The sequence below is a fragment of the Rhynchophorus ferrugineus genome, unplaced genomic scaffold, assembly GCF_030347505.1.
Source record: "Rhynchophorus ferrugineus isolate W39M unplaced genomic scaffold, kcgeb_rfMv2 rfM4, whole genome shotgun sequence".
NCBI classification, from domain to species: Eukaryota; Metazoa; Arthropoda; class Insecta; order Coleoptera; family Curculionidae; genus Rhynchophorus; species Rhynchophorus ferrugineus.
The window spans coordinates 47,536,039-47,550,122 of NW_027472583.1; the positions used below are offsets into that span (position 1 = coordinate 47,536,039).

General features: G+C 31.7%; 1 protein-coding gene across 2 annotated transcripts in view; it reads right to left on the minus strand.

Annotated features, from left to right (window-relative positions):
- Window positions 1-4,879: 4,879 nt before the first annotated feature.
- The window catches only part of LOC143194713 (uncharacterized), a 35,406-nt gene continuing 26,201 nt past the window's right edge, over window positions 4,880-14,084 (minus strand). For both annotated transcript variants that reach the window (XM_076401361.1, XM_076401360.1), the window contains exons 4-6: window positions 12,099-12,377; window positions 10,747-12,039; window positions 4,880-8,254 (exon numbers count right to left, since the gene is read on the minus strand). In XM_076401361.1, the coding sequence (XP_076257476.1) occupies window positions 4,959-8,254; window positions 10,747-12,039; window positions 12,099-12,377 (4,868 nt within the window). In that variant the 3' untranslated portion in view covers window positions 4,880-4,958. The remainder of the gene's footprint in view (window positions 8,255-10,746; window positions 12,040-12,098; window positions 12,378-14,084) is intronic.

A 14,084-nucleotide genomic window follows, 5' to 3' on the forward strand; every position in this document is an offset into this window, starting at 1 on the left:
CAAAAGTAAAAAAGAGACTCTTGGCACCGAATCACGCATTCCAATAATTTCACCGTGAGATATAACCCACAAGACTTGGGATATAAACTGAACAATACATACACGTTGCATTACTTAAATAGAAACAGTGTTGATGACATACAACAAGATGTGCTATAGTCCTTCGAATATAAAAGCCAATGCATATCATCAAAAGTTAACAGGTCAATAGAAAAGTCCCGAGCCTACCATAGTAATATAAATTTTTTTGGCCAAATTATTTTTTTATTCAACACAATTCCCTTCAAGAGTGATTACATAATACACTGATTATAGCGACCCTCCAACTTTTCGATACCATTTTTGTAGTACGATTTGTCCTTTGCTTCAAAACAGGCCTCAGTTACGTCGATCACCTGTTCATTCGATGAAAATTTCTTTCCAGCGAGCATTCTTTTGAGATCTGAATTTAGAGAATAATCGCTGGGGGCAGATTTGGATAATAGGGTGGATGGGAAGCAATTCGAAGCCCAATTCATTGATTTTTTCCCATCCTTTTCACTGACTTGTGATACGGTGCATTATATTGGTGAAGCAGCACTATCTTTTTATTTCAAATGTGGACGTTTTTCGGCGATTTCGTCCTTCAAATGATCCAATAATGTTATGCAAAAGTGTTGACGGTCCTTCCTTTTTCAAGGTAGACAATAAAAATTATTTCATGCGCATTCCAAAACGCAGACGCCATAATCTTGCAAGCCGACTGTTGCGGTTTTCCCACGCTTTGGAGCGGGTTCATCGTGTGCAATCCACTCGACTTCGGAGTGAAATGATGGAGCCATCTTTCACCCATTGTCACATATCGTTGCAAAAACTCGGGTTTATTACGCTTGATCGTTTTCAAACACTGTTCCGAATGCCTTGCACAGAGCTTTCTCATACCCAAATATTCGTGAATGATATGATGTACACGTTCAGTTGATATCTTTAGAATTTCTGCTACTTTATTCAATTTCAATTTACGGTTATTCAAAATCATTTTCTGGATTTTTTTAATGTTTTCGTCAATAACAACCCCTTTTGGGCGTCCACTGCGTTCACTGTCTTCGGTGCTCATTTGACCACGTCTAAACTTAGCCTTGATAATGAAAATTATCCTTGATAGTTGATTTTCTTGGAGCAATGTCCGGAAACTCAGCATTTAGCCAAGTTTTTGCTTCTACTGTATTTTCCCTTCATAAAGCAATATTTTGTTATCAACACGCGAAATTCCTTTTTATACATTTCTTTTCACAATAACAAAAGTTGCTTCACTCCAAATATTATAATTCACAAACTAATGATTCGACAGCTGTCAAATATATACACGCATCTTTTGAGGGTTAGGGCTAACTAAAAAACATATGGATTTAATTCTAGTAGGGCCATCTATGTGTTAGGCCAGGGACTTTTCAATTAATATATTGACGCATAAAATTTAAGTTTTTGTTTATTTTGACTCTGACATAACAAAATAATGTAAACAAACTAACAAAATAGAAATAACATTATAATACATATATTATCGAAATACTTATAATATAGTTAATTGAACAGCTGCCATAGTTTGCAGGTTATTGCTGTTTTACTATATTTACATTGAACTCTTTTCCACGCCATCTGAGGAGCATTTTCTAGTAGTGGTCTCCTGGAAACTTAAGCTGCATAATTAAGAATTGTATATCAAAGTAGTGAATTTTACTCTCATCAGAGAGCATATTTAGCTTTCTAGATTTAATTCATGTTTTCTTCGGTCCTGTGGTTCTTTATTAAATAATCTTGATATATGTGAATTTCCCTTGAGTTTTTTTCTGTTACTGCCTGTGTACATTTTCCTTTAAAAATTAGATTTAAAAACTACATTCTCTCCAATGCATTTGCCAAATCTGAAAACCTTGAATATTATTTATATCGTTATGAAATTGAAATTTATTCTCAGGTATATTCTAAACAATTACACAAATATCTACGCACAGAACATAAATATTACACACTCTGCAATATGTTTTTCTACAGTTGTACTATATTAATTATATAAGCATAATTAATTTATATAAGCATTATATTAAGTAGCTCACAACAAAAAAGTTTCGTTCAATCTCCTTCTTATCAGAATCACTCTTCGAGTCAATCACCAAATTACTAACTTCTGATCTATCTAACACTTGTTAACAACTCCACCATCTATAAATTTCATTTTGTTCAAGTCTGATGGAGTTTGTATAAAGCGAAGGTGTTATGGTACACAATGCTTCTTCAGATTTGAAGGTTAATTTTATTATATGCTTTTGTAAATTATATTCTTTTAAAGTCAACGTTTTAAACTTCCATTGGACCTCTTCGTAGGTTATTCTTACTTTCTTCCTATGGATCTTTTCTATGGATACTTCCCAGATTAACAGAACTTTCTGAAATAATCATATTAAATAATATTTATATAGAGAAAAACTATTCACTGTTTTTATATAAACATACATTGCATTTCATAGATTTAACCATAATAGAGTTAACATCAAGTTGATCTTAATTCGTCACCTGCATGGTTTTATGGCGCTCTTTGTATTCACCAGCTCTCAATGCTTATATCAATATTAAGTGCAGCTGAAAAATATTTCTTATAGAACCGCAGCAACTTAAAATTTAATATAGTCAATTCAAAGTTTTTTTAGTAATGCGTAATGGATATTTGTGACATCCAAACATTACAATGTTGCCGTATCAACTCTGAGTTTTAATTCAATTATCTTTGACATACAAAATAATTCTAATCTAAATAAAATAATTGAACAAAAATGTTATCAAATATAATTTATTTTAATATTATAGTATATCTAAAAACTACAGTTTATCATACAGCCACAATAATTTATAGGTAAGAGTTAAAATCTCTTGTCACTATTGCTTTCAAGAATTTTTCATACATCTGACAGCTGGTCGCAGTTTGGTTGTCAGATGTACGCTAAATTATTCAAAATATTAGTTATAATTACTACAGGTTATAAACAGGCAAACATTATTTTAGCCCTTTGATTATTTTGATAAAATTTTGATTAAAGTCGTATTCATATTAATATCATATTACTTTGTTTGAAAACGCCGAAAACTATAAATATTCAGGGTCACAAATTGATTGGGGCTTTAATAGGTTATTTCGAAAAGGAACAAGATAATGAAGGCCCCGTTTTGCCCGTAAATTTTTTTTATATTATTTTGTAACAAAATTTTTATTACAATTTGCAAAATAGAAATCGAAGTTAAATATTATTTCAGATTTCATAAAAAGGTTCTTGCAACTATAATATAAATATTTTAATTTTTCATGAGGTTTTTATTTAATTATATGCATTATTATTAATCGTTAATAGATATTAAACACATATTTATCATTCAAAAACATCTTTATAGTAATTATTAAATTACAAGGATAAAGAGGGTTAATTTCTCGAAACGAAAACCTATTTCATTCGTAATCCCGTCAATTTTTCTAACGTTCGCTCAAATTTGTTGGCCTGATCCGCGGCTCCTAGAGCAACCCTCTGTTCGTCGCCAAGCGCTGAAAGTCATGCGGCGAACACTGGTACTAAGCAAAGTTCATGCGCACTACGACTTTGAACCAATTTTGAAACGAATGTTACGAATGTTCGCCGAATTCAATTCTGCTCATGCGCATTTTCAATTTTCTCACGAAATTCGCCCCGAGTGCTCAGCTATGTAACCACCATTAGATTTGCTGAAACTGCAATTATATTTAACTTCACATGTTCAAACAAACATTAAACCTTTCTTCTTTAGGCTTTTAGACTTTTAGATATTTATACTTTAAACTTTAGATGTAATGTAAACATATATATATACATCTGAAGTATACGTACATTCTATTTACTGAATGAAATTACGAAAACAATTTCTTTAATTATAGCTGTGTCACTTTTCAAGCAGAGACTCGATCGTAAATATAAACTAATAGAGGTCGTTCGTTATAAATCATTATAATTATCATACAAACTAACTAAAGTTTTCGAGCTAAACGGCTGAATAAACAGAAATTTAAAATTAGGATTAATATTACGATGACAAAATTTACACAACATTTATGTTTGTTTTTGATAGTTTTTGTGATTGTATGTTACGCAAAAATTCACCTTTTATTCAAACGCTACTACTAGTCTCCAATGAACTGAGTATGTTATTTAATGGTCATTTGTTTACTGATCATTAAGTGACTGGTGGCATGGAATTTTATGATTTCTTCATAAACTACCATTTTAATAAGTTATTTAATAAATTGTTGTTTTTAGGTGCCCAAAAAAATATTTTTATTTCGTTTGGCAACTTTCCAGGCTTTGAGATCATTTTAATTTGCGCCATCTTCTAAATGCCTGGGATATGGCTTCAAAATTAACATTTCAAAATCTTTACAATGATGAAAGTATGATGGCTTTACCAGAAAAGTGGTAAGATATTATCAAAATTTCTGGACAGAATAGGCCATTTACTGAGAAATGAAGCAGGCAAATCATATCGTGTCGTGACAATGCTAATCAACCCCCTCAAAGCCCATTTGAACATGCGGTGTTACACGGCATACTCAACAGATTGACCTCATCGGCCAATGCCTTACTTAATAAACAGTTCGTGACGCCAAACAACGTACAGTCTTCCTTTTTGGTTCCTTTTTCAACCCCTGTTATTTCAATGATAACGCTTCGAAATCAGCAGCCAATATTTTGTAAAATAAATTATATAAATTATAAAATAAATAAATTCGTACAACATATAATATGGATATAACAAACATAGGAAGAGTTTAAAGTGGAGGTTAGTTTTGTAAAATAACGAGAACAACAGTAAAACTCAACAGTTAATAAATATGTTAATATATTACTAACATAAATTTATACATAACTATATATTACATTGTATACAAACTAAGTTAATTATTAATATTTGTCCTTGCTCGATCCTCGTACGTTAAATATTCCTCTGGAATAAAACCATTGTTTTAAGGTTTGTACGTATAAAAGTCGGGTACTCTTATTAAACACAATAAAAAATAAGAACATCACAAATCCCTGCAAGGATGCTGTAATACAAAACAAGTACGTGAAGAATGTGTCGTTTTTTATTTGACCTAAAAATCCGAATATCCACGTCAGCCCCAGCATGAAAAATAAAAGAAGCGCCAGCCTCCATTGGAACAGAATCTCGTGGTTCACAACGTCGACACATTCGGTTTTTTTATGGAATACGTTGTATAAAATAAACAGAAATATGACGCTGTTTATGGTTATGATCAACAATACTGGGAACCATACACCTAGAAACAGACTCAAGTCGGAGGGGTAACACAAACCCGATTGGCCCACTTGGTAGCTTCCAGAATCGATGACCACAACACAGACGACTGGCAACACTGGAAATAACCAGCCACAAACGAGTGCTTTCAACAGAACGTATTTCGGTGGTCCGCCGAGAACTTCAACAAATCGTTTAAACTGTAAAATGGCGATTGTTAACATCCAGGCACACTCTGACAGAATAGCGTAATGCAGGATGGCTCCCGATATGGTACAACTAACGCCGCCTGACGTGCCGCGAACGAACTCACTAACGTAAAGCATAACGATCTTCAGTGTTATGGCAACAGAGAAGTTGATAAGTATAATGTTCCCGGTATTTTGGCGCCATTTTCTAAAAACCACAGCGGTGAAAAGAATGACAGATATGCCAAACAAAGACAGGATACATTCGATGTCCGTTACTATGTCCAGAACGGTGTCATCGTTATAATCATCGTTGTTTGCCAGCAGAAGAGCAAAATGCGTTACATGATTAAAACTACATATGGTGAAGTCCTTTAGTTTATGTTTATTGAAGTCTTTTGTCCACTGACCGGCTTGGTCAGCATTAACATCGTAGTCCCAAAACGCACAAACATTGTTCGGCCCCACGAGAGCTCCCGCTCCATACACCACATACAATTCACCATTCAAGGTTGTATTAATGCCAGGAAACACGACACCGAAAATCCTAGAGGTCTCCTGCTGTGTATCAATTTCATTAAATAAGTCATCGTTAAAATACATGGTTATCACCAAACGAGGATCGAAAGACGCCGATAACTGCTTCACTAATTCTTCGCTCAACATCACCATAGCAACTACAGTTTTGTTATCAACATAGTCGTTAACGTCGATGTAGTCACCATACATCTCGATACTGCAGGTGTTATCCCTGCAATCGGATATAATCACCGCTTTTACGCTCTTATTTTGAAAATTCTGCACTATCAAAGAAAAATTCGATAGGCTTAAAAGAGTATCATCGGATTTTTTTGCCATCTCATCAACTCCATGTAAAATAGTGTCGGTAGCGCTGTATGTTGATTGGGAAGCTCTTAGAACCTCTCTTGGTACACCGAAAAGACTGCTTACAATCTTCGAAGTAATATTGGTGAGAGAACTTTCAAATGTTGAATTCGCGATAATCTTGGATATTAAGGATATATCAACAGAAATGAGATTTTCAGTACTTGCCATTAAAATCAATTCGACCTCCATGAGCTTGTCTAAGCTTGACAGATCTGAGTATAGAAGAAACTCCAAATCTGTGGTGATATTATGGTTGGTGATGATCAACGTAAAATGAGTGGTATGGGTAAAAGTACAAATAGCCTCATGATCTTTGATAACAGCAGGGAACTCTGATCTCCAACTTCCACTATTAAGAACTTTTTTATTTTCTATAACGTGATTCCAATAAGCGCAGTATTCTTTGTTCCTTCTATAATTGTCGTGTCGATATATTATAGAAAACTCACCTTTACCAGGAGTGTCGATATCGGGAAATAATAGATCAATGACTACCCTTGAAATTATCTCACCACTCGTCATCGGGAAAAGTGTATCTTGATAGAAAATAACTAAGACTATTTTGCTTTGATATTCCTCAATTTGTTTCATCAATTTCTCACTGAACACTATACGCGCTATCATTTCTAAATTGTTTTGCATACTGTACATGTTTTTATTAAGCACTGTTACGTTATTTGGTGAGTAAATATCGAATCCTGCAATACCAGATGAATTTTGTTTAGATTTTATGATAAAAGTAACATGCTCTTTATATATTTCGACATCATAATTAATTTTATATATAACGTGATCGAGACTTGCTAGGATCTTATCAGCTGATTGGTATATTTCTTGAGATAGTTCCAATGTTGATTTAGGAAGCTGTAGCACTCTATTTATTATGTTTGCTAGTACTTCTGTTTCTTCTTCTTGAATGTATTCTAGAGTGAATAATTCATCTGCTATGGATTTTATGTCACCAACAGATATGTGATTCAATAATTTTCTTAAAAGCAAATTGTAAATATTATGTAATATATTCTGATGTTTTTTAATACATGAATTATCATACCCAAGATTATTATAATCTGGTTCATTTACGAAATAGTTTTGATAATATTCATCAAATGCGAAAGGATTTTGAGCACTACAGTATGTTTCATTTGGAGCATCACAACAAAAAGTATCGGAACTTAATTCATTGCTTAATAACGTGTCTTCATCAGGTTTATCAAATGGTAGTGCAAAATGAGTTACGTGGTAATATTTACAAATTATGAATGATCTTTCGTCGTCGGTATCTTCCATTTCCCAATCACTTCTGTACGTTTCGTCAAATTTCCAATAAGAACAATTATAATCTATTGTTCCTTTTCTGAAACCAATATGATAATAAATATTTAAAGGTCCTGCGAAAGGTTCATTAAATCCAGGTAGAAGAACGCCAAAAACGTAGCTAGTAAACCTGAAAGGACGTTTACCAACAAATAAATCACAGCCGTAGAAAATCGATATAACTATTTTCGCCGTATAACTGGAATTCCTTTCGGCATAATCCATAATTTGTTTTTGTAGATCTTCGGATAAATATATGGCAGCGAACACATCGCTCTTCAATTGGCTTTCCACGATCGGTTGTCCATAAATGGTAACAATACTGCAGGATTTGGAGAATCCGGTACAATTTTCTAGGAGAATACCGTAAAACTTGTCTTGATCAACGTTGATCGATTTAGCGATGAAGTTTTCACTCGCCCATTCTCCAGGGTCAGAGTCGCTTAAAGCATCATCAATAGCTATCAGTATATCATCGGTTGCTTTAAAATTGTCTTGAGCATCTATCAATATATGTTCAGGAACCTTCATGATATTACTCACAATACCTAGAACAGATTCATTAATATTATATTTGCTACATAAAAACTCAAATTAGAGTAACAAGTAATAATAATATTTATTTATAATATATATTGTTATAATCTTATTTCAACAGTTCTATCAAAAAATGTTTATATCGCAATCGATAAAAGAATTTAAACTAACACCGCCTTCCAATAAGTAGCTTTTGTTAACTTTATTATGTTAACTTGAACATATATTTAAACCCTCTTACAAAATCAGTTTTGTTTCTAAAAAAATGGGCTGTTTAACGGATTATAAGTTAAAACACCTCGGTATTTCTTAAGATAAATATGAATACAAACAGTAATTATCTCTGAAGACACACACAGACAAAGTGTAAAGGTTTGATAAACTTGAAAAAGCTTATAAAAAGCTGAAGAACTATATGTTGAATTTAGTCTAGTACAAACTGTGTCTTCAAGAGAGTATTCAATATGATTTAAAGGGAAGATGTTCATAGTAACAGCGGTTTACAACTTTTTAAATACATATAATATATTGTCAATAGTCGTATATTAAGGGAAGCCCAATTCCCAATATGTTTGATTCATCAACTACTACGTAATACGTTGCCGAAATATTAGTAGCACCATATGTATAAAACTCATGACGATTCGTAATACAAATTTCATAATAACAAAGTATCAACAGTCTCAATCTCAGAAACACATCTATTCATAAGGACTTCATAAGGACAGCTAGTAACTCAAGGAGCTATGCTTTGACACCAATCAAATACCAACATAGTGATAAACTAGAATTTATATATATATATAATTTCTGATTAAAGAGACAATAATATATTAGTATTATAATAGTATTAACAGTAAATATCATTAAAAACCAATGTTATAGTTAAATATTGTTGATACAAAATTGATGTTAGTTACGTGTCTCTTTGTTAGTAACTAAGTCGCTAAACTTGAACTTCTAAATATTAACACTTCAAAGAATCTTAATTGAGGGGTAAGTTGACGTAAAAAAATTTATAATTGGTGAAGAGATAAAACTTCATCATGGTTATATAAACCATAAAAAGTAAAAAGATCATCATTGTCCATCAAAACTTGCATTGTCGGTAATACTCTATGAGTTATGATAAATATTGTTTTCAAATTCAATTTAATTGCCATATTTAAAATATCGAAAGTACTTCCTAATTCCAAAACCCAAGAATTAGTTGGGCAAAAACAAAATACAATGAGACAATTAGTGAAAGGAACATTTATTTTAACATATACAACTATTGAAGCAATGATATCCTTTGGGCATTTCGTTACATATAGAATAATATTGAACTAATTATTTTGAGCTATAAAATTATTACATTAAATATAATAAATAATTTACAAATTAACTTAATCATACAGCCCTGGTATCTAAGAAACAATAGCAGATCAAAACATTTCAAGATTACACAATGACTGCGACAGACGTAGAAAAAATTGAATACATTCGCAGTTTTATGTAATAGATATAAGGAAATGTCTTTATGGCAAAATGTATATAAATATATCCCATTGCCAATAAAAAATAATATGATTTAGACAAAATTATTTACACTAGAAAGCCATGTACTGTTTTTACTATCCCAATAATATTTAACTAGCGAAAACAAAATTAATCTTAGTACTTGATGTTTGTGTGAAATCACGAATGAATAAGAGAAATCATAGGCAATCACGATATCCATTATATTATCTATTATAACACTGTCAATATATAATATAATAAAAATATTATAACGGTTTTCATTTGAAACAAGTAAGGTATTCAACTTAAAGGAACCTATAAATAATTATTTGTTCAAATACTATTTTACCCTTTTTAAGCAAATAAAAGATATTTGTTATATAACTAAACGTAATTATATTTATTCTACATTCCCTCTGAAGTGATGTTCTTTTTATTATTTTTGGAGGAAATCCGAATATCAATCTCCTATTATATTTTTTCAACATTTTAATTATTTTTTAGGTTTCCACCATGAAATTGCATTACCATCGCTTTAGAATAAACCTATTAAATGCGCTGTCAACATAAAAAAGCTTTAAACGACTGTTCTTCAGAAAATAACATTCAATAATTCGTTTTTCGTAGTTAATCGCTGGGACATATATTTATAATTCCGATAATCAAAATACATTTTTTATTAGTATTTTTGAGATTCTCAATTGTAACAAGTCGACGCTGACTCTATATGGCAGAATTATTAAAAATTGGATCCGTATCACAGTGAAATAAAAAAAATATGTTCACCGAACATTCACTGCGAAGCGAATGAATGTTATTACATTGACCCTCTCTTACTGTCTTATGAGCTTATGAGTAAAGGAAACGTATCTCAATTGCACAAACGTTGAAGAAGAATGTAACATTCACGTGTATCATAGAAAGCATATGTTCATTGTTTTAGCTTACCTTTATCTTAAAATTATAAATATGATTTAAATAACGCATAATTACTATTTACCTGTCAATTTCTGTAAATCCGGTTTATTATTTGCAATCAACTTCAGAAATTTGGCTATTAATAATACATCGATAGTCAGGAATGACTGAGCGTTTTCTGTTAATTCGCATACAGTACTCATACTCTTCAATAGAACTGTTATATCGCCAGACGTTATAATATCCTTGAGTTGTTTGGATGAATCTGAAGCCTCATAGAATGTACAATTGGGTATATCTGACCAATGAGCTCCAGAAATAAAATCGTCGATGCAATGTCGTTGCATTACCACGCCGTCATCATCAATACAATATCCCCCTATAGTATCATTGGAGGAATCTGCTGCGGTCAAAGGCCACGTCATTTTTTTACCTTTCATTGTCGTAACAACTTGAGCACAATAGTGAACGCTCCGAAAATCAATAAACTCGAAGATTTTTTGTGATCTAGATATTCCCTTTAAGCTTTCATATTCTTCAGGGGAATCAATGGACTCGGCTGATGATAAGTGATAGGTCAATGTGATCTCGTGCTTCTCCGCGTCCACCTTATTTACCATGAAGAGTCGTGGATAAAACGACTGGTAATTAGGTATCTCGTTCTTGAACAAATTCTGCAACATTTCCAGGTTTTCTGGAGTCACTGGATTGGTAGATAACTTATCAGTGTAGTTCTTCAGTTTTAAAATAGCTACATATTCGCCTTGGTAAAGAGGGTTATTCAGAAAAAATCTGTTTGAGGTGATGGTGTCTAAATTTGGATACAAAAAACCTTCACACCAATAATTGCCTGGACCTGATTGAGATATTGTCAAGGGATCAAAAACAAACACCATATTATCGTTGACGATTTTATCAAATGTCACCTGCGTTATTCTATAGATCAAACTTTTTGATGAGGCATCAGTGAAACAATAAATAAGGGGCTTCTGATTTTGATCGTATTTAAACTGCTGGGAGTTGCTAATGATTAAAACAAAATTACTATTTTCTGTGTCGTAAGTTAGTTTTAATTCTCCACTAGCTTCTGATGACTCCTTCTCGTATAAAACACAATCCAAATCATCATCGGTCAACTCCCAACCATCGAAGGTATAAGCACCATAATTTAAATCAAAATCAATGTCAACGTTATAATTCCAATTAGTATAAGTAATACTTTTATTCGATTTTATCCAAGTTGGTGATTTATTTGGTTCATTTTTCAGGCCAATTCGGCAAAAAGTTGAGACACTTTTAAACAATAAGTTTTGAAAAGGTTGTATAAATTCAACCAAATCATATGATGATATTTCGGGTTGTAAATGCTTGTCACCTGCAAATAAAATAAGCTGCAAATAAAATAAATGTATGTAACTCAAAATAGTTTAATACCTTTACAGAAACAACTTGAACGAGTTTCATATCCACTTTGAACACATTCTGAATCAATTTGTGAACAGAGCGTAGAGGATCTGGAAGGAAGAACATCATAGAAACAGACAGCCGAATATTTTGAGTCGCAGGGTACTGCCTCCACGTGGGTACTGTTGTGATATATTAAACAATTGCTTTCCATCAGTTGGCCGGTATAAAAATATGTTTTGCAACTATCTGTACATATTGTAAAGGGATCACCGTAGTTATTTGTGATTTCCGTATATCGCATGACATCTGAAATGATTTACAACATAAATTAAGCCTAAATCATAGAGTTAACTCTATAGGTGATCGTGAAGAATGTCTTGCCAAAAACATTGAATTGGTTCATTTGAATTTTTTGAACTTAATTTGAGTTCTGTTTGGTATTGCACATTTCTTTTGGGCGCCATTTTGTTGTATTCGTAAAATAAAGAAAACTATTCTAATAAATTCTGGTATAACACAATTAAAGTATTGCAACCAAATTATAATCAATATAAGGAATAATAGGTACCTGGTTGTACGGAAAGCAAAGAAATACTGTATTTTCATGTGAACTTAAAAGATTTCAAAAATTCATCGATCAAGTTAAAAATCCCAAAAATCTGGATAAATCATGTAAGAAATTGATGAACAGTGTTTTGTTTGTCATTATTTATTCAATAATACAATAAAAACACTCATAATAAGTAGATCTGAATTACTATTTTATTTTAATTTTAAAAAGGATAAACATGAGGATGCTTTAGATTAGTCTACATTGTTTTCTAATTGGAGATGTATTGCCAAAATTTGGCATATTGCAAGTTGATTCTATATCCTCTCTTCCTGATACTGTTACTATCAGAAAAGTAATAGTTTTACGTTGTACATTAATTTAGCCTTTATTTCAGGTTATTTGGTACAACTTTGTCAGGTCAACAAATTGAGATGTTTTGAGTACAAGGTAGTATCTCAGCCCCAACTGCCTATTCCATTAAGATTGTTTTATTATATTGTTAGTCAATCCTTGAGCTATCTCTTTAATTTAATTTCCCAACTTTGATATAAAACTATAAAAACTATAGTTATATTATCTTTATGTTTCTGGTTATATAAATTCACATTAACAAGAAAAGAAAGTCTGCTTTCAGTGTTAGAAAAAAATAGTTAAAAGTTAAAACTTTAACAGATCCTAATGATTTTGATTATATTTATCGGGATATATTGGGCTCTTAATTAAGCTCCAAAAAAGTTATATTTCTATATTTATATGTTTATATACCCATAATTATATTTATATTATATTTTATTCCAATATATTTAGTATATATTCAATTTAGTATCAAATTAAAATTTAATTGTAAATTGTTATCTCCGATTTTAATCCCAACAAAGTATTTGCTTGGCCAACCGGGTTGGTAGTCGTAGTGGTAAAGGCGAAAGGAGGGTCCACCTACTATTGCGATAGTCGGCAGTTCTAATCCTGCTAGGGCGTAAATTTATGTTTGTGATACATAAAAAAAAAGAAATTATGTTCTTTACAGATAATAGTAATTTAAACTAAGAAATACAACGAAAATTCGCCACCAATTCCTGAACGACGCAAAATAATTCTTCAAAGTGGCCTATTAAATTGACATTATCTCTATATTTAAAACATATTTGAAGATTGTATGTAACCTATAATTGACTAATTTGTTCATTGTATTTCCGTTTGTCTTCACTAAATCTGTCGTATTGAGTGTAGTATCATTAATAGACTAAGACTTTCATTGACAAGACTAAAGATGCCCTCCATGAAAGGAATTTAATAAATTTAGGTTAAGAAAAAATTCACATGATACCATATAAAGTGAGTACAATAATAAGTCAGATTTGTTGAGAATATTTAAAGCCTTGTTTAGTGCTGTTTTTAAATCAAACGGGACTTCTTTGGAAACATTCGATACTATTAATTATATAATGAATGATTTTAAG